This window comes from Cyclopterus lumpus, chromosome 15 (genome assembly GCF_009769545.1).
Source record: "Cyclopterus lumpus isolate fCycLum1 chromosome 15, fCycLum1.pri, whole genome shotgun sequence".
Taxonomy (NCBI): domain Eukaryota; kingdom Metazoa; phylum Chordata; class Actinopteri; order Perciformes; family Cyclopteridae; genus Cyclopterus; species Cyclopterus lumpus.
The window spans coordinates 10,800,537-10,821,031 of record NC_046980.1 but is presented as its reverse complement, the minus strand read 5'-3'; the positions used below and the strand labels follow the sequence as shown (position 1 = coordinate 10,821,031).

Here is a 20,495-nt window from a genome sequence, read left to right as displayed (position 1 = left end):
ACTGCTAGAGGTCCAACCATATGCACACTTTAGCAGGTGTACTGAACAGATGCAGTAGTATATTACTGAAAGCCCTGAAAAAGTGCACATTTGAAGAGCCTAAACATGGGGTTTGGGGATTTGAGCCATCCGTAACCTTATCAGCTCGTAAATAGTTGTTTTTTTCTCCGTGTTTTTCTCCTACCTATCGCAGATTTACCATTAGCCGTTACTAATGCTTTCTCTATATCTTCTCAATTTGACACTGAATGATTAATTTCCCCTTTTTTTCTGTTCAGTTTTCTGTTTGCAATGATTGATTGATTGTTTTTTTACCCTGTCAGGTCCAGCACACTTTCCCAACCGTCTGTCTATATTCTGACATTCTTTGCATGTGTTTGCAGTCGAAGACGAGCATCCATCCACACTCTCGCCCAAAAAAAAGCAGCGCAACGGAGGGATGCGAAACTCACCCAACTCCTCGCCCAAAATGATGAGGTAAGAGACGCTGATTTTATTCTCCTTCCAGCACTTCAAATGGGGAGTGAGAAGAAGTCAGATACAGGGAGGAAACGGAGGCAGAGAGGAAGGGATGGAGGGATGCGTGCAAGAGATACTTCAGAGGTGGATGCTGCTGATGGTGAGATGATGGGTGTTTGGATGGATGGGAGGGGGCAAATTAGGGGTGGCAGAAGAAGGAGGTAAGAAACTGTGAGAGAAAGAGAGAGAAGTGCCCTGTTAGGCAGTGGCTGTTTAGGATGACATGCTGTCAGCTGTTAATGACAGAGCTGAAATAATATTTCTGTCATGGAAAGCAGCTGTGAGCAGTCGTTTGAAAACTCCTCTGGCTTTAAAGTCCCAGCTGTCACCTCCTCCAGTCTGGTCCACATGTGCTCCTTAAACAATGCTGGCACTAATGACACCAGCAACCAATCAGAGGGACCTGCATGGTTACTTTGCCCTCAGGCTACTCCTCTATTGTGGGAACCCCTGTGAGTACTGTTGCTGGTACTTAAGGCCATATGTGAGATGTATCATCACAATCAAATATGAATTCAAATATTACCTTCCTTTTATCCTGTCCTGTGGAATTACATTGCTGTTAATTGATTTTGAAAGATAAAAGGGGTAGGTTTATGTGCTCCTTTGGCTACGAGGTGGGGTTAGCAACACGACAGCGTGGAAAATACAGGGAGGCCGAGCTGTGCGGATTAGGACGGCAGCATAAAGGAGTGATGCCGAAGATCTAACAGGACAGGAGCATTCATAGCGACGCATGCCCTACACTTAATGAGAGCAAGTGTTATGGTTGTCATCATTATAACTTTACAGTCGGAAAAAGAGAAAGCTGTGTGGGTTTTGTCACAAACCCTGTTATTATTTACGCAGAGAAGCTGCACTGCAGTAGAAACTCCTTATCTGATTTGGGAGGGAACAAAAATCATCATTATTTTTGTGTGGAATTCAAATCCCCAAAGAAAAGCCAAAAGATATCTCAATACAACATTGAATTTAAATTAAATTAAATTGTAATCATTTAAGTCTTTCATCTGTTTTCACGTGTTGTTTTTGGTCATTATTGCACTGTAGTGTATTTTCCTATATTTCTTTGTATGTTAGTCCTAGTAGCTTCCCTGAGGCAGAGTTCCTCCTTATGAACTGGGATGCCTGTGATTCTGTCGAGTATACTTGTCGGCCTCCCCCTCAGTTCTCCTCAAAACAAGCACTTAATAATCCTTCACACTTGCCGAACCATTAGCCCAACACAAAGTCATACCCTTCAGTCTAGTTTGCAACAGTGCATCATTGTAGATGCCCTTGCTCAGAGGGAGAAAACTGTTACAACAACAACTACGCATTGGCACATTTCCAGCTAACTGCTTGTTTAAAAGGCTGTTTAGTTTGCCTAACTTAGAGCACGAAACCTTTTCTTCTCTTCCTTTTTTGCTTAGGAGATGGTCCCTGTTTGCCATGTAATATATGCATCTTTGCTTTGATCTCCCAGTGATAATAATTCTTGAGAGTTATTTACTCAGTTTTGAGAACGCTTCAAAGCGGTGTCAAAGTTTTCTCTGCTTTAGGGCTGGTTTTGTATTCTGCTGGCTCTTGGGTACTGGGATGACAGGTCCTCTGTTATAGGTGTAGATTTTTTTTCCCAGTCTTAGCCCTCAGCAAAATTACCCATCACAGTCCACAGCCCCCCTTCACAGCTGCCCCGTCAACATAGAACACCATATATATTAAACAGTTTTACAAGGTGGATTTTATGCACAATGAAAAGTGATTGTTTGAGGTAGCCTTAGGGATACTTTATTCTACAAGCAAGGAGGGGGAAAACACAGTAGAGAGCTCGCAAGAAGCGCGCCTACGTATCAAGTATGGTTTTTACAGGACTTGGAGCCTGAAGGCCTTTGTAAATAAATAATGATCAACAGATTGGCTCTGGGCTTTTGAAAAGCATGCCTTTGTCAGTTTGCATGATGGGGAAAATTTTCAAAGCAAGAGGCTGCCTTCGTAGTCTGGCAGAGAGGCATTGGGGGAGCAGGCCCATCCCCAGTTTGTGACTGCAGAGTGATACACTGGAATAACTCAACTCTGTTTGAAATACATATGCTGAGGGAGGGAGGAAGAAAGAGAGAGGGTGAGACACTGGAGTGAGACATGCTGTAAGGGAAATATTTGTCCTATATAAAAGTGCATCAGATACTGTATCTCACCCGGGGAGAATGTTTGCTTTGCAATCTAAATTGTGGATTTATTACATTTTGAAATGTAGTTTTGGTGGAGAAACTTCTAATAAAGGATATTCTTCCCAAATAATCAACACAAATTAAAGGCAGACATTGCATATTTATTTAGAAATGGATATCTGTGTAATATCTGTCAACACTAAGGGTAACATTTAGTCACACTTTGCATCCTGGCTGACCTATGTGCACCATGTTTGTGTTGTACATGCCCCAGTTGCCAGTATAACGTGTTACCATGTTAACGAGCGGCATCGCCGCCATGGCATTAACACCATTCCCACAAACCTTTTTGACGGGTCAGGCCTGATGTCACGCATCCTATCGCAGAAGATGTCAAAGCATTATCTGCAGCTGATATCCCTTGGGCGTGGCACTGTGGCAAAGACGTTATGTCTGCTCTCCCTTTAGTCTTGTGCTAGGTTCAACCCGAGGCAGGGAGAAGGCAGAGGGAGAAGGAGGTGTGTGGAGCCTGTGACAGGCTGCCACTCACACCGCTGACAGCTCTGTGAAAGATAGCTGTCTTGGCAGAGAGAGCTGGAGCGGCAGCCCGCCTGCATGCGCCAGTCAGCCCCTGTGTGGAGGCGAGAAGAGCTGAGCAGATTGAAGTGACGGGGGCTCTGTGGAGTTGATTGGCGCAACACGCGGCTCTGGATGAAAGATTCAGGCTGAGTGTAAAAACACTAAATGCTGTCAGTGTTATTATCACCTGCACTAACTGGGAAGAGAAGTGGAGAGAGAGAGAGAGAGCGTGGCTAATTGACAGTTCTTTTTTTTACTTTTTAAATTTTTTTTTTTTTTACTTTTCCTGCATTGGTATGCAATCCAAATGCAGGTTGAGGGAAGAGACAACATCAAAGCCTTGTCAGTGAATGACAGTGTTGATAGAGGATAGAGAGAGTGATACTGAAAAAGATGTATGTCAAATTCTTGGGATGTTTTCTCCCATATTACTCAAATGTCTCTCTTTCTCTCTGCAGTTCCCTGTTTTTTGAGTCTGTATAGCGCTGGGTGCAACCAAGGATGTCATTATTTGGGTTGAATAGCAAATAAATTACATTTGCATTGCTATAAAACAAGCAGTGTTTTTTAAAAGAACGACACTAAATGTCTACAGGTTATCCTGACTCAGTTGTTTTGCATGACATTTTATGGATTGCCTTCAGAGGAACTGTGAGAACATGTCTTGTAGGATAAATGCAAGAACAAGAGAGGCAGTATAACAGGAATGACAGGAGCCCTTTCATGGTCAGTGTTACACCGGATAAAACTCAGCAGCCCACTGCTGTGGATTAGCCTGTTTGGTTGTGACATCCTGTTGAAACATTAATGACCATCAGTTGGAAAAGCAAAATGTGATTGGGCAAATTCCTGAAATATTTAAAGTGTGAGCCTGTTGGAGCTTTTATTATTTGCGCTGCATGGCGTCAAAAGCTGGAGGAGAGGGTACAAGCTGGTAATTGGCCTTGTGTTGTCATGCCATTCAGTCAGTAACACTCACATCTTGCTGTTCTCTGCACCACTGCGAGCACCAGGGTCTTTGAGTTTTCTGATGACTTGACATCAAGGACAAGGAGGAATGGAGGAATAATATGGTAGTTATGGGAGCCTACAGTTTGTAATACAGTGGGAAGTCCAACACTCTGAGAATGGGATGGACTTTTGACACATTGTATAAATAGACAGTGTGGATCTCCAGAAACCCAGGTGGTCTTTTGTCTCTTTCATGTTACCACTTCATTTACAAAGTCGCGGTCATTTAACAAAATGGTCTAACATAAATAAATTGTTCTGTTTTTGCAGTCGACACGACCCGCTTCTCGTTCCTGGAAATGAACAAATCGAGAGCGTGGACATGAGCGTGAAGAGGTATGACTCGACAGGGATGTTTCACTGGTGCCCATCAAAAGACATCGAAAAAGTAATCCTGGTGAGTAGGACAATAACCGTGGAACTGCGAATCCTCTAAAATATAATAGCATACGCAAAAAAAAAAAAAAAAAAAAGTTAAAGTAAGTATTGTCAGGAGCCAAAGTTTCCCCTCAATATTGTAGTAGCACAATCACATACTAATGTGTAATGACATTTCTCTCACTGCCTCTCTGTTGTTTCAAGGTGAGTTTATGGATTTTTTTTTGTATGTATCCGCCAAGGATCTGTGAACATTATTTCAACACGGCACGCATGGGTTTGCTCAGATTTTCTAACAAGGCAGTTTGTAAGCATTTTTGTCAGTGCACAATTTGTTTCGGGAGGGTTAACCCCGTCTAAATCAAATGCAGACGCACTCATCTATATAGTTGACATTTATTTGTTGCTTTAATTAGTTTAACGGGGGCTGACGGATGTTCCTGCATGAGATGGGTCACCAAAATAATTCTAGACATGTAGATAATCGAAAATGTTTAATCCATCAGATGAGAGCATGAGCACATTTGCAGCAGTGGTTCCTTGTTTTTCTTAATCTTACCGTATGTCTCCAGTAAAGAAATATACAGTTTTAGTTTCAAACCCACTGCGATCATAGTAGCGTTTAGTTTAGTTAACGTACATTCAAACTTGCGATCAAATGCACATCAAGCTGCTGCGACAGGCGACAGATCTTAAAAGCAGGGCATTGTATTGTTCTTTTTCAACTCAAACATCATACAATAGAGAAGCTTTGTTTATTTATACCTCTGATTCATGACAGGGTCCTAGTCATACATACTGTATGTGCCTAAAATCTTACAAACTGCATTTTTCAGCCTGATTGCATCAGCTGTCCTTTCAGAAAAGACCACATGTTTTGTTTTTGTTCTGTAAACTTCCTATTTCTGGTTATTCAATAAACTGTTTATAAACAGAATAGTGGTTAACCAAATTTTTGTACATGTGTAAATAGTAAACCTTGCTAGTATAATATTTTTTTAAGATGGATTGAATGTAGAATGCAGCACACACTTGGTTAACAAACTATTTTATATGGGTTTATAACAGTTTATAACTTGCGCTTAAATCTAGATTGTCCCAGTTTTATGTAAACTGTACTCATCACTCTAATTATGTGTTTGTCTTTGTGAGTGTCTTCCTCTCCTCTCTGTCTGCACTCCTCCTCATCCCTCTCTCTCTGCTCTGCTCCCCTTTCCCTGTATCCCTCTGTTCCCTGCAGACCCGGAGTGAAGCCTCCATGACAGTACTGAGCGGCCATGTGGTGGTCTGTATATTTGGGGATGTCACGTCCGCTTTGGTGGGGCTGCGAAACTTGGTGATGCCTTTAAGAGCCAGCAATTTCCATTACCACGAGCTAAAGCCGATTGTTTTTGTGGGCTCGCTGGAATACCTGCGCAGAGAGTGGGAGACTTTACACAACTTCCCCAAGGTCTCCATCTTACCTGTGAGTGTAACAGTTAACTTCCATAGAAGATGCATGTAAACCAGATTCTCTGTTCCACTAACAAGGCATTGACATTTTGAGTTCTATGCACATTGAAATCCTGAGAGGGATTGTCAGTTTGATTCGATCACACATTACTCAATTGAATGATCACTCCATGAGAGCGTAGTCAGCCCCCCTCATCCAGAGCAGTGACACATCCTGCACATCCAAAATGGAGTTTATGCGTGTTGCAGCTGCAGTGCCCATCACAGATGGCGCGGCTTGCTGCCTTAGAGCTTGTTAGGCCTGGCTTGACTGATGATCAGAGGAGAATCCCAAACACAGCCTTCAGCGAAGGCTAGCCTTTAGAAAGTCCCTGCATCTGATTCGCCAATGCCCAGTTAGATCAGTGGAATGTCATCGCCTCAAAACAAGAATACTTGTTAACTAATTTCCCAAAGCTCCACTCTGCTCACTTCTTAAATTTGTTTTTCTCTCCCCTATTTATGTCTGTCATCTGGGTCTTTGCCTTCTCTCTCTCACCGTCTTGCCTTTTCTCTCTGTTGTTCTCCTCACCCTGAAGGGTACGCCATTAAGTCGGGCAGATTTAAGGGCTGTCAACATCAACCTCTGCGACATGTGCGTAATACTGTCAGCCAATCAGAACAATATCGAAGATACCTCACTGCAGGATAAGGAATGCATCTTGGCATCGCTCAACATCAAATCTATGCAGTTTGATGACAGCATTGGGGTCTTACAGGCAAATTCACAAGGTAAGGAGTGTCCTATTACACAGCAGACACTGTGTCATGCACAGTGTCTGTTAAGTACTCTTAATTGAAATACTGTTAGTTTGTGGTAAGTGGTATCTATGACTGACTTTACTGGACTTTACACACAACACATAGTGTTGAATGCTTCATCAAGCCTTTGAAGAGTGTTTACTACATACGATTTTCTGATGATTTCAGTCTTGCCCCTGGTAATTACATGCTGCTATACCTCCTTGATAATACTTTTTTTTTTAATGATGTAATCAACATGACTATGTCATTCAACGTTGTTCCCCCTGATCTGGTGTCTGTCAGATCGTCTGGAACAGATTGTTGATGTTTGCAGACAAACACAGGAACCTGGCATCCCATCAGGCCTCATCATCATTAAGCAGCCAGTACAAATCACCAGGCAGGCCAAATCAGCTGCTCCTCATTAGTCACAACAAAACAGCAACATATGCACGCGCACACCTTCGTGTGTGAATGCGTGTGCAGTGCACGGGTTTAGCATTGCACGGGTGTGCACATGTGAATGTGATCTATCCACGCACATCCACGAACGGGTAATCCTCAGTTTATGATAAGCCCAAAAGGCACGGCATGCCTTGAGCTCAGAACTGTTTAATGCCACCATAGTGACTGTTGTAAATACAAATCAAAGTTGAAGGTCCAAGAGGCCATTATTTTTTAGTGCAGAGCACTTTCACATGTTTTAGGAGAATGCCAATATTGTTATTTCTCCAGTCTTGAGTGAGTGATCTGCTGTCGATAGCCGTGCCACCGAGGAACAATAAGACGGGGTAAATCTTAGAGCACGCCACTCTGGGGAGCAGTATTCACAGAAAGCCACCTCAATATAGAAACCCCCTAGCATATATCCTCTCCCAGGGTCGATGGATGGAGCCTATTGTCATCAATAATTGGGTCTTACATCAACCACCCATTTCAGTGATAAATACTTCACTTTAGAAAACACACGCCCGAGTGACACGCAATCATGCATGCACAAGGAAACACAAGCACATACTGTAGATATTGCTATTGTATCAGAGGTATTGCTTTGGGGATTTCTTCCTTCAAGCGATGCTCCCATTCAGAGACTGTCTGTGGGATTTAAAACAAGAAGGTGCAAATAAATAAGTAAACTTGCGCTTTCCTGGGGGAGAGCTTCTCACGGCTGCTGTAGTATGTAGTCAACCGCAGAGCATAGCGGTGCCCGGGGGGCTACAGGGATAAGGGGGTATGTAACCCAGATCTCACTTGCCTATTGTACATTGGAGCAGGATAGACAATGTTACAGACTCACAATAGCAGTGAGCCAGAAGAGGAGACAAAGAGTGTGTGTGTGTGTGTGTGTGTGTGAGAGAGAGAGAGAACAAGCATGTTGTTCAAACTCTGGTTTCTCTATTTTTGGCAATAAGGAACTTATACTCTAATTGTCTAAATGTCCCATTACAAGTATGTAACAATTATAAAAAAGTCAACATTTTGTGAAGTTTTAATTATGGAGTAATTGCATAAAGCGACACAGGAATATTGCACTGCCATAGACACATTTTGAGAGGAAAGCTATGATCAGGGAGCTGAACACATTTGAGCTCCTCTGGTTTTGCAGTAATCTTCTCAGGAAGACATACAGCTCTCTGTTTGGAGCTCTCCAGCTCACATTGCAACTTTTGAGCTGTTAGTAACATAAAGCAGCTCAGCAGCAGGCCTCACATATTGCTGTTCTCGCCAACAGTCACTTTCTGCTGTACGCTCTGTGCAAAAACGTAAGCTATTCTTCTAGATCTCTCTGCTGTCTTCTTGTTGACTGTGATACAATAAGAGCAGTGTTTTAGAGACTGTATCGAGAAGCTTGTTGTCACTCTCCAGTTGAGTGAACATCATCCTTTACGGACATCGACAAAATGATGTTCGCACTGTCTGAGCTTGTGCTCCCTGGTTGACTCGAAGTGTCAAACCTCTATTTCCAAGTTCAATAATTGGTATAACAAGAGTTCTGATTATCCGTGCTTCAGTTCAGTGTGCGCTTCCTGCTGTGTACTAAACTATTTGGTGTCTTTTCTGTTGCAACGGGCTGGAATATCTCTTTTGTAATGTAAGCAGCTCATTGAGTCTCTGACAGGAAAGGCACACACACTCTCACACACGTAGAGAATTTGCAATCCTTTTAAAACTTTGTGACCTGAATATATTCCCTGCATTATGTTTCTTTGGTGGTGGCAATATAAGCTGGCATTTTGCTGTAGTCAGCACTAAATGATGGATGTCAAAACACAGTTGATGCATTATGCATATAGCATCACAGATTTAAGGTGTTTACTTGTCACTTTGAGGAAATGCAAAAATGTGAAGTCATGTGAATTCATCCTCCTGTCACTCGCACTTGTATTTCATGATCCTGAGCCATTTCCGATAAAAGGTTTTCAGGATCCACTTCACCAATTTTTTTTGTGACAAAATGAACAACATATATAATTTATGCCTGCTCCTTGATGGAGGGACGTGAATGCTAAATATGTCTTAGCTGACCCCTAAAAGCATAGTATCCGTATTGCAATTTTAGGCAGCTGCCGTGTTCACTTAGCCATCTCCTCCTTCTTCCTTTTTCCAGTCAGTCCACCCATTTGAATGGCACATCAACTTCCTGCTGAGTGAGCTGACATGCACTATGTGTAATGGTATTGATACATCCACATGCTTATGATACAGCTGCCGTAAACACACTTATCAGACATGCAGGTTTTTGCTTGCATTGTATTTTCTTCACCTTTCTAAAAAAAATAAAAAAATGCTGTCCCCAACGGCAACACAGAGGACAACAAAAATGTAAGATATACTGTATGTCATCTGATTCTTCGACTATTCTGCCATAGAAATGCATACATTCACGTTAGATTTGCAAAGGTCTAACTCACAAACAATAAAGAACTATATCAAGTTAAAATTAGCTCAGCTAAACCAGCCTGATTTTTCCCAAGCTGTTATTAAAATTGATGATTAACTGACATCTTATTTCAGTTAGTTGATCCACATAACTACATGAGGCAGTAGCTAAGTGCAATCACGATGGCTAAGATAAGCTAACTACCTCAGCCCATTTCTATAACTGCCCTCTCAGCTTTGGACTCTATTGGGAATACCACACTTTGAATGTATTTAATTGTATATTGATATATTGATTATTTTCTGAATGCATAGTGCAATATTTGTCATTTTGGGTATTATGTATGGTTCTACAAGCTTTTCACTTTATATACTTTATACTTTATGCTCACTTATATACACTGTATATGCTTTGCATTTCATTTTTCATGCTTTGCATTTCCTTTTTCATTTTCTTTATTATTTCATTATTTCATTTTCTTAAATTTAATATTCAATTCAATTCAGTTTATTTTATATAGCCCAATATCACAAATTACAAATTTGCCTCAGAGGGCTTTACAATCTGTACACATACGACATCCCTGTCCCAGGACCTCACATCGGATCAGGAAAAACTCCCCAAAAATAACCTTTCACAGGGAAAAAATGGAAGAAATATGTCCTGCTCTACTATTTTTTTTTATTGTATTGTATATTTTGTAACCTTGTTTGCTGCTGCTACAAACAGATCTCCCCCTGGGGATGAATACAGTATCTATCTATCTATCTATCTATCTATCTATCTATCTATCTATCTATCTATCTATCTATCTATCTATCTATCTATCTACTTCTTTTGCACAGGAGCCTGAACACCCTTTTTTCTCAACCCCACTGCTTTCTTTCGTTACTGCTCTCTGCCTTTGTCAGGCCGAGGATATCTCTTCATGCCACCCTTTTATGTTATTTGCTGATCTCTATGAATCTGATTTTGGTGTTCAGGTTTCACGCCTCCTGGAATGGACCGGTCATCTCCAGACAGCAGTCCAGTACATGGCTTTGTGCGTCAGGCTTCTGTCACCACCGGATCCAACATCCCCATCATCACAGAACTAGGTAATGCCGTTTACACCCACCTCAAATGCAAATATTGCATGCCATACCCAATAACCTCAGATCAACTCATTACTCATTGGCAGACATAGACACATAGAGCTGACAATCCAAGACTTAAAAATCATGCTGCTACCAAAAGGTCCAACCCATTCAAGGTCAAATGGACTTGAGGAATGTGTGGTGTGGAATTTATGTTTCCCCTTTCACAGTGCAGTGCTAGTAGCTATGCGCAACTCAATTTTATATTTGTACGTGAATTATTGCATCTGCCTCACTTTTGTCAAGTGGTGATAATGTTAGCTACAAGGACTGGAAAATAGTGTTGCTCAGAGGACAGTGTGGACAACTGTAACTTAAGGATGTCCGACAGGCATTTTGAAGACTATAGCTACATGTCCTGCATTTGTCCACTGATGCACAAGAGAAATGTAGCCGGATGGAGAGGGTGGGAGAGGTAGAAAGGGGAAGAAAGTGAAAAGGTAAAGGGGGAAAAAATGCCTTGGTTGCAAAATGGGTCCATTTATTAATAACAATGGCAGTGGCTGTATTCCCACTGGTGTTGGGGACTCATGAAACTTTCAGATCTCTGAGGGGCCTTCTAAAGCACCAGAGACTGGCTACTTTGTCTCCCCTGACCCAATTAGGGAGCAATGGAGCATGAGGCCAGCTAAGAAAAGGCCAGCAAAAGAAAAGAGCTACCTAATGTAACTTGTACCCGCGCCAACCATTACCTGTAGAGAGGCTCTCCCATTAGACTGTCGACTGCATACGTAATCACCACAACTAGATGCTAGCCATGTCGGAGTCATCTGGTTGCCGTCCTGGACTCACACTCTAGAAGCTCCAGTGTTATGTGCAAAGGAGAGAGTGGTTGCATGTCTCACTGGAACCACATACTGTAATTACATTGTCATATGTTCAGTCTACAGTGCCAGGAGCAGATTAAAGTCTGGTTGGAACATTAAAACACAGCTCTTTTGACTTGCATGATCCATTTCGTTTGCATAGCGGGTAAAGTAGGTGCGTTTATGGATAAGACCATGTTTATCCCTTTCACTGTCTTGCCGTGAAATTATTTATTGTTGTCGTAGAGGTGCAGCAGCGTGACAGCGCTGGCTTTGTATCTACTCTGCACTCTAATGTGCACTTTAATCCAGGGTACTCCACTTTTTAGATACCGGACAACCATGAATGTCTCGGAGTAAATCCCGGGGACGCCACGAGTCGTCTTGAGACAGCGAAATGCCTTTATGGCAGTCTTTTGAAACTGTTTCCAATAACAACACCATTTCTCCCCCTCCCCTGCACTGCCCCATCACCGCTAGCTAAACCTGGCAAACTACTGCCTTTGGTTTCACTCAGTCAGGAACAAAAAAAAAGCTGAACCAACATACAAATGATAACAGAGCTGGGTAAGCCGGGCCTTTGTCCTCTGCTGCCGTTCGTTCCCCCGCACCGCCACTCTGCTCCTCATCAGCTTGTCTTGATGTATCTGGCTGCAGTCAAGGCCCTTGCTGCTCCCATGGCTTCCCTTTGAAGACGTTTTTATTCTTAGTTCTGGTTGAAATTGACTGTTTTGTTTTGGCCCCTTTTAAAGTTTTTTCTTATTTTTTTTGGAGGGGGATTTTTCTCTTCCCCCACCCCCCCCCCCCCCCCCCCCCCCCCCCCCCCCCCCCCCCCCCCCCCCCCCCCCCCCCCCCCCCCCCCCCCCCCCCCCCCAGTTGTATTTGAAGAGCATTGTTAGGCTTTTGATCATGCTCAGTCCGTCCTTGTGGCTGATTTCATAGCAACACTGCCAACCCCCGCTCCCTCTACACACCCCACGATTCACTCCTTTGGCCCAGGCCTGTTTGCATCAGCCCCTTTTCTCTTTGACTGACATTTCTGTTCCACAGCGCACAGGAAGCCTGGGAAGAAATCTGATTTGGAAAACACAAAACTTGAGATCAGACCATCTTTTAAGCTGTATTTTTTAAATGTATTTTCCAGTTTCTTTGTTTCTCCTCCAGACCATATCTCTGAGGCTCAGATATCGGAGGAGTCAAGCTAAATCTTGTGTGATGCTCGTTTTCCATGTAACGCTGGTTAATAGACCCTTCACTGCCCACTGCTGCTAAAAACAAAATCTGAATTACAAGGCATACACTACAGGGATCACTTTGAGTTGTTTTACTGTTCCACATATTCCTTACTTCAGAGACAAAACAATATGTCTTATTTCAGTTGTGGTTGATTTTCATTGTCACTGTGCCATTTAGTTAATTTAGCAGACCTATTTTGTATTATTAAGCATGAGATAAAAAACGTGTGTTGTCTTTGGGCTTTAATTTGACTTTCAGGGCAAAGGTAAATATGTGTGATGTATTTCTCTGAAGGTGATGATGTGACAAACACATTCATCAAGGACCACTCTGAAAAACATAGCATGAATTTATAAGTGCATGCTTAGCATGTGACATGTTAGCCATTGTTGAAGTCTCCATTTTTTTCTTCACCACATTCACTAAATACATCGAGAAATATCTAAAATAAGCTATTCCTTAAGTGGGCTACACAGTCCACAGACTGGTCACTGTCTCTTGACTGAGAGTGTGTCTGTTTGTTTGTGTTACAATATACAACGATACAGTGGCTACTGAGGTACTAATGCCTTACTCAGGACACATGGATGCTTTATTCACAATTAGGGACTTCTGCAATGGTTATCACTGTGTATGCATAATATAATATATTTTCTCCTTGAGTCATAGCTTTTCTTAATGTAATAAATGCACTTGCATGTGATATACAGTGGATTTAATACTCAAAATGCAAAATTATAATTTTTTCAAACCAAAATCTTTCATTCTTGTTGTTAAAAGTATGTGCAGAAATGTAAAAGCAAAATATAATGTGCATCACATGTTACATTATATTGCAAACCTGGATACCCATAAAGACATTTCTGTTACATTACCATAATATATCCAAATGTTTTCAAATGCAACTTAACTAAACAAAAACGTATTTATTTCTCAACTCTCTGGCGTGCTAATGACTGTGTGTGTGTGTTTGCCGTATGCCTCTCCACAGTGCCCGTCTCTAACTCCCTCCTTCCCCTCTCTCAGTGAACGACTCAAACGTTCAGTTCCTGGACCAAGATGATGATGACGACCCAGACACAGAGCTGTACCTCACTCAGCCCTTCGCCTGCGGCACCGCCTTTGCTGTCAGTGTACTCGACTCCCTGATGAGTGCAGTGAGTTCTCAAACACATTTTAGACTCTCTGTGTTGGTGCTTTTTTCAAAATCACTTTTCAAAATCATACATTTTGCAACACATTTTTATAATTTGTTATGTCGTGTGTTTAGATGCCATGACTGAGTCCTATTCAGAATTGGAAAAAAAAGGGAAAGTAGAGAGAAGTTTGGCACAATACTTGGAGATGCTGCGCCCACTGGTAAACAATTGCATGTTGTTGTGATGGTAGAAACTTGGAGATGAGGGAAAGAGGTGAGCAACTTCGAAGGGGGTCAGACTCGAAAAAGATGGACCTGTGAAAACTAAATCCAGCGGTTTCTTTTTGCTTTTTTGAGAGTTATAATGTGTCTACTCGGTTGTTTAATTCAATTAGAAACCTTTTTGTAAATAACCACTGTATAGTAAGAAAAGATTTGGCAGTAGTTACAGTTAAAGAGTAGCTAAACTCAAACTTAAATCCCCAGTAGAGAAGAGGAGGGTGAATTTAGCAATGAGTTTCATTAGACGCACGATTTTGGCATTTCAAGAAGGCAGAAGTTGGTCAACGTATTGGTACAGTATATTCATCACACATGCCTGCCAGCTCCACTGACAGCAACATATAAAGTGTTGGCATCGCTCCTCAACTGAAGTGTTATGAATTCAACTTTTAAGAGCTTTATGAGATCTTTTAACAAAGTAAGTGTTGAAGGTTAGTGTAATGGCAATGACACAGGCTGTAATAGTCCAAAAACACTCTCTCGTTGTTTGACAATGTCTTTGCTGCACTCATAGGAGATAAGGTAAAAAAAAAGAGGGTTAGAAAACAATGTATAAACCCCTCCCCTCTCTCTCCCTCTCCCTCTCATGACCAACTGTGGTTTCCCTTTGGTGCTGTGATGGCTTAATTCCAGCAGCCCTCTCAGTGAGTTCGGGGTTAGAGAGGCATGCAGGGCCGAGCTGAGCGGGGAGTAGAGCAGGCGTCAGCTGTAGTCTGGCAATGGTCAGAGGTGAAGCCAGCTAATGGACAGTGCTCATCCATCATGAGGCTCTGCAGGCTTGTCAGGAGCCCAGGGAGAGGAGCTGCCACTCCGGCCCGGCTGCCGAGTGACATCGGCTGTCTTCACACGAGGCAAAAGCAGGTCTTGACTGGCTTGAAGGACAAGAGAACCTGACACCCGCAGAGCGCAGTCAAATCGTTGTTTCAGAAGCAGACACCCTGCAGTGTGTGGACCAGTGTTTCTAGAGGAAAGAATAGTGCTATGTTAATGCACCTGTTTTCCTAATGTGATGATCCAACATGTGCTGCGATTATCAAAATGTCTATGTTTCCATGTCTCTCTCAAATATGAAACAATTATGTATAATAAACCTTAGCCTTATGAGATACATGTTATAGTGAATAACTAAATAGTTATATTTATATCAAATTGTATATATCCCTTATGTCTAGTGATATTAATTCATGTCGATAGATCAAATAAAACTGTCTTGAGAGCCAAAACACCTAAAACAATGGAGGGCATTGCGACATTTCTGAAATTCAACAGCAACCTTTCAGTTTTTTTTTTTTTTTACTGTGTCTGGGTTTTTCACGCTAGCTATTGCTTGTGTAGAAAGCAGGTCCAACAAAAAACTTAACCCAATGATATATTTGTAATATCCCAAGTGACAGGAATGCTGATCATGCAAAGACATCTTTATTAAATGTTAAAAATACCACCAACAAAATTCCATTCCCATCCGTTTTATTTGGTGAACTAGACAGAGAGTGTAGACTTCTGTGGCTTTTCCCCTCAGCTTCTATATGAAGAGACAGGCTGAGGGTCTTCCTACATCTGCCACCCCCCACCCCCTAGTTGTGACTCCAATGGCATCTGCTTACAGATATCCCCTGTATCTCTTCCCCAGACATACTTCAATGATAACATCCTCACGCTGATTCGGACACTGGTTACAGGGGGAGCCACACCAGAGCTGGAGGCCCTGTTGGCTGAGGAGAACGCCCTCAGAGGCGGCTACAGCACACCTCAGACACTGGCAAATAGAGACAGGTGTCGCGTCGCCCAGCTAGCCCTCTACGACGGGCCATTTGCCGACTTGGGGGTAAGTGGATGTTTAAGCGAAGATGACACGTTTTGGCACTACCCAGCAGCACACATCTGGTCGCCTCCGCTCCTCGCGGCCCTTAATCCGATGTGAAGAACAGTGATCACGCAAAGCAGGTCTTAGTGGGTGGAGAGGGAAGAGGACTTTAGAAAGAACAATGAACACATCCAAGTTTAATTGGTTCCAATCTTGTTTTTACAGGTGTTTGTCGTTGTTATTCCGAACTTCCTTTTTTTCTTTTCTTGGCATGATTTTAAAACATAGCGGATTGTCACAGTCTGCATTGCCAACAGTTGGTATTCCCTCGCAGGCAAAATACCCTCAGCGATGCAGAATATTCACTACAATTTTCCAGAGAACAATGTTGAGATCATCAGGCTGACCTACACACTAACCGATGGTGTCTTTGTTCTGTTGTTCATCAGGACGGAGGATGCTACGGGGATTTATTCTGTAAAGCACTGAAGACCTACAACATGTTGTGTTTTGGAATCTACAGATTAAGAGACGCTCACCTAAATGCACCGAGCCCGTGTACAAAACGGTACAATTTCTGCCTTCACTCCATGTCAAAATGAAATGAATATTCTTATGTGATAGAATGACAATTAGAGTTCTAGATAGTGTTTAATTTCTCCCAAAGGGTACATTGGGAGTGTTATAGCCACCTCTTCACATAAATCACAATTAAAAGGCCAAATAACATACAATAATTTAAATAGACCAACTTAAATAGAATATATAATCAAGAGACTAAAGATAGGGCTATAATTTTAACTCTATCATACACTGAATAAATAATGTTCATTGATAGTAAAATGTACATTAGTGCAAGTCAAGTTTTTATTGCTCAAAGTGTAAGGTTCTTGAATATTAAATAGAATTGAGTATGTCATTTGTCATGTAATACGACATTACCTCTTGTTAATTAAATACATTTGAATTAAGATGCATACACCTACGCAATGCTATTAAAATATGGTTCCTCAAAGCCAAAATCCTCTTATCTGTAAATGGAATATATTGCCGTATATTTTTTGTACCAAAGTCTCTCTTCATAAATCCCACATTCATATGCATGCTTATATTTATACAATAAATTCAAATTAGTCTCTGTACAATTACTTAAATCCAAGTCCTTAACGACAACCTATGCAATTTTACACATCGTCTTCAAGTTTCAATCCATTCATCCTCGTACACTCATCTTTATTGCTCCTTTACATTTTCTAGTGACGTATGCTCAATATATGACCTTTTTTTCTTTGATATATCCTTCAGTACAGTATTTTGCTGCTTTCTGACGAGGATCATAAACATTTAATCGTGCCTAACAATTGTTTTTCTGGGCAGGTATGTGATCACGAACCCACCCTATGAGTTTGAGCTCGTGCCCACAGACCTGATCTTCTGCCTCATGCAGTTTGACCACAATGCAGGCCAGTCCCGGACAAGCTTGTCCCACTCTTCCCATTCCTCCCATTCCTCCAGCAAAAAGAGCTCCTCCGTCCACTCAATCCCGCCCTCCAACCGGCAGAATCGCAGCAGTAAGACCCGGGAGTCCCGCGATAAACAGAAGTATGTACACTTACCTGTCCTTCAGAGTTTTAGTCTGCATGCTTGGTGTTTTAAACCTGAACGCTATGTTTTAGCTGTCTCTGTGTTATTGTGTAGACTGTGGTAACGCATTCATTGATAATTCCTGTGTATTGTGTGTTTGTGGTTTGTTTGTGTGATTTGTGTCCATGCTCAGTGTTTGTGCGTTTCCTTCATAATCATCTGCATGTGGTATTCACTCTCACATCACAGCAATCATAATGTGACATGAGCATAATGGTTAAACTCGCTTTGTGGAAAGCTCATTTATTGTAGTCACAGACTGTAGAGTCTTTTTTTTTACTAATTTAGTCAGGGGCTTTGTAAATGAGAAAACCACTTGGACGGCACAGCCATTGTGGTTGTAAACAAGCTGACAGTAAAGGCCTCAACCACAGCCAATTAAATTCACATAATACACAACACACATTCAGTATGTTGTTTGGTGTACATGCTGTACTGTCTACTATTTGGTTGTTTTGTGTGTAACTCTTAATGTAGTCTGTAGTGTTTAACTGTTGTTTTTCTGACATGATCATTATGCATCGATCATGGACGATTTGTTATTTACCTACTGCAGCTGATATGGATTATAAGGCACATTTTAATCATAACATCATCCCTTATTAGCAGTGTTGATATATTGTTAGTGCATTTATAATGCTTTATTGCATGTCCATATTAGCACTCTTTCCTGTTCTGTTTATTATACAATTATACGATTATTTCAGATTTGGCCACATTTGACCACATGTTACATATTCCGTACCCCCCAACAAAAAAATAAAAAATAAACATATATATATGATAATATGAATTTTGAAATTGTGACATATTCTAAAAGCATGCAGATTTGTTATGATCGTACTTAATAATTTTTAAATGGTAGATCATAAGCCTTCAATACATCTTATAGCTAAGATGTATGAAATTGGCTAAATACTGTAGTGGTATCAATATGCAAGCCTTAGTTGGACTGGTAGTCGTTTGTCAGATGTGTATTGACTGTAAATACTACTCACTTACAGTAGATTACTTACCTCTCTTTCTGAAGTGCAACAAGGATGAATAGAATGGGCCAAGGTATGCAAGTTAACGATTCTGCATGACTTAGCCACCTATCCTGGGGTTCTGATCATAACTATGTCCTTTGGATATTGTTATGACGAGGGGAGTTTGTTTTATTTATTACGTTCTTCAGATGTTGAGTAAACCATGCCTCAGTTTAAGTTTTGCCTTCATCTGGATAGCAAGATGTCTGCTGCTGCTCCTGCCTGATCCATGATCAGGCCCATCTCCATCTTGCATGAGGTTGAGACAAAACCCCCCCTTTCATTGTGCTTTTACTCAGTTAGTCACATGATGATATGACTTTTCTTTTTTTTCCTGGCAAATCCCTTTTCCACATTGTTTCTTTCTGTCATTCATCATGCCTTTTTATGATTTATTTCAACTTGAGATGGTTTGCATTGTGTGAGAGCTCTGTGTGTTTGTGCATCTTCCCTCCTATTGAATGCTAACAGATGACTGTAGCAGACATTTAGGGCGCTTTCACATCTAGCCTGTTTGGTTCAATTAAAACAAACTGTCTGTCTGCCTGGTTGGTGCAGTTTGTTTGGGCTGGTGTGTAAGCTGTCAGAACCAAAAAAAAAAAAACATGGCCGCCATAAAAAGTGGATGTTGGTCCGCTTCCAAGCGGGCTCTTGTGCAATTGGCTTGCGGTATGTAAACCAATGAACCCCCCATAAGATTTTATGATAGCTAACATTATTTTAGCATGATTAATACTAAACTACCAATACATTCATCTTTTGATCGTGACAGCTGTTCAGGAATTAATATATTGATCGGTATGAGACCATGTATATCACGTATTTATGCAAATCAACACTTATGCATGTCAGCATGGGTATTTCCCCTGATTTAATAGGTCAAAAGATGTGTGACTTAGTGTGCTTTGTCAATTCATTAAGACCATAAAAAAGTGTGTGACAGTGAAACAGTAATACGCACTGAATAATTATTGTAGAGACGCCTCATGCTTGGGCTCCCAGACGTTTGCGCCAGTCATTTTGGAACTCGCAAATGGGGCATTTGTACAGTGCTGGCCCTACCTGTCAGTCATTATCCATCATAAAACATGGTTGATTTGCAGTCTAATATTACTAATACTGTAATGTTTGAAATCGCTTATGTTTTTCTGAACTTTGTGACACCAAATAACATTAATATACACATCAGAAGCATTAAAGTCAGTCACCGGGATTTGATTACCCCATGTGGGTCTTGATGATAGCTCAAACTGTCCAATCAACGAGTTACCTGTCAGTCTGTATTACTTCATTGTTTACTCCTCTGATTTGTTTGTAAAAAGGCAGAACAGGAACCGGACCAGAACTGAAATGCAACAATGTATTTTTTTCCTCCCCTTGGTCTGGGCCTGATGAACCAATCTCACGTTGTGAAAGCACCCTTAAATGTTGTATTTATGCTCTAATTGAGTACCGCTGGTTATTATTGTAACATACATCACAGAATAACAACACGTTGTCCGACTGTACAAACCCAGATCATAGGTCACATGTAGGTCAGGCTGATTCAAATCCCCCTGATGCAGCCAATTGCTTACTTCTTCACAGAACTTTTCGGAAAGTGTGTCCAGCCCTGTGCCATCAGTCACACCAAGAAAGTGGGAGGTGTGACTAATTTAAAGTGTAAAT

At 41.5% G+C, this 20,495-nt stretch overlaps 1 protein-coding gene across 4 annotated transcripts in view; it reads left to right on the top strand.

Annotated features, from left to right (window-relative positions):
* The window catches only part of kcnma1a (potassium large conductance calcium-activated channel, subfamily M, alpha member 1a), a 122,298-nt gene that overhangs the window by 99,324 nt on the left and 2,479 nt on the right, over positions 1 to 20,495 (top strand). For 3 of the 4 annotated variants that reach the window (XM_034551799.1, XM_034551800.1, XM_034551801.1), the window contains 9 exons: positions 384 to 477; positions 4,530 to 4,656; positions 5,878 to 6,102; positions 6,668 to 6,860; positions 10,737 to 10,850; positions 13,958 to 14,088; positions 15,982 to 16,176; positions 16,605 to 16,723; positions 17,533 to 17,757. In XM_034551799.1, the coding sequence (XP_034407690.1) occupies positions 384 to 477; positions 4,530 to 4,656; positions 5,878 to 6,102; positions 6,668 to 6,860; positions 10,737 to 10,850; positions 13,958 to 14,088; positions 15,982 to 16,176; positions 16,605 to 16,723; positions 17,533 to 17,757 (1,423 nt within the window). Of the gene's footprint in view, positions 1 to 383; positions 478 to 4,529; positions 4,657 to 5,877; positions 6,103 to 6,667; positions 6,861 to 10,736; positions 10,851 to 13,957; positions 14,089 to 15,981; positions 16,177 to 16,604; positions 16,724 to 17,532; positions 17,758 to 18,829; positions 18,859 to 20,495 lie in introns of all 4 variants that reach the window. The other variant, XM_034551798.1, reaches the window with a different exon arrangement.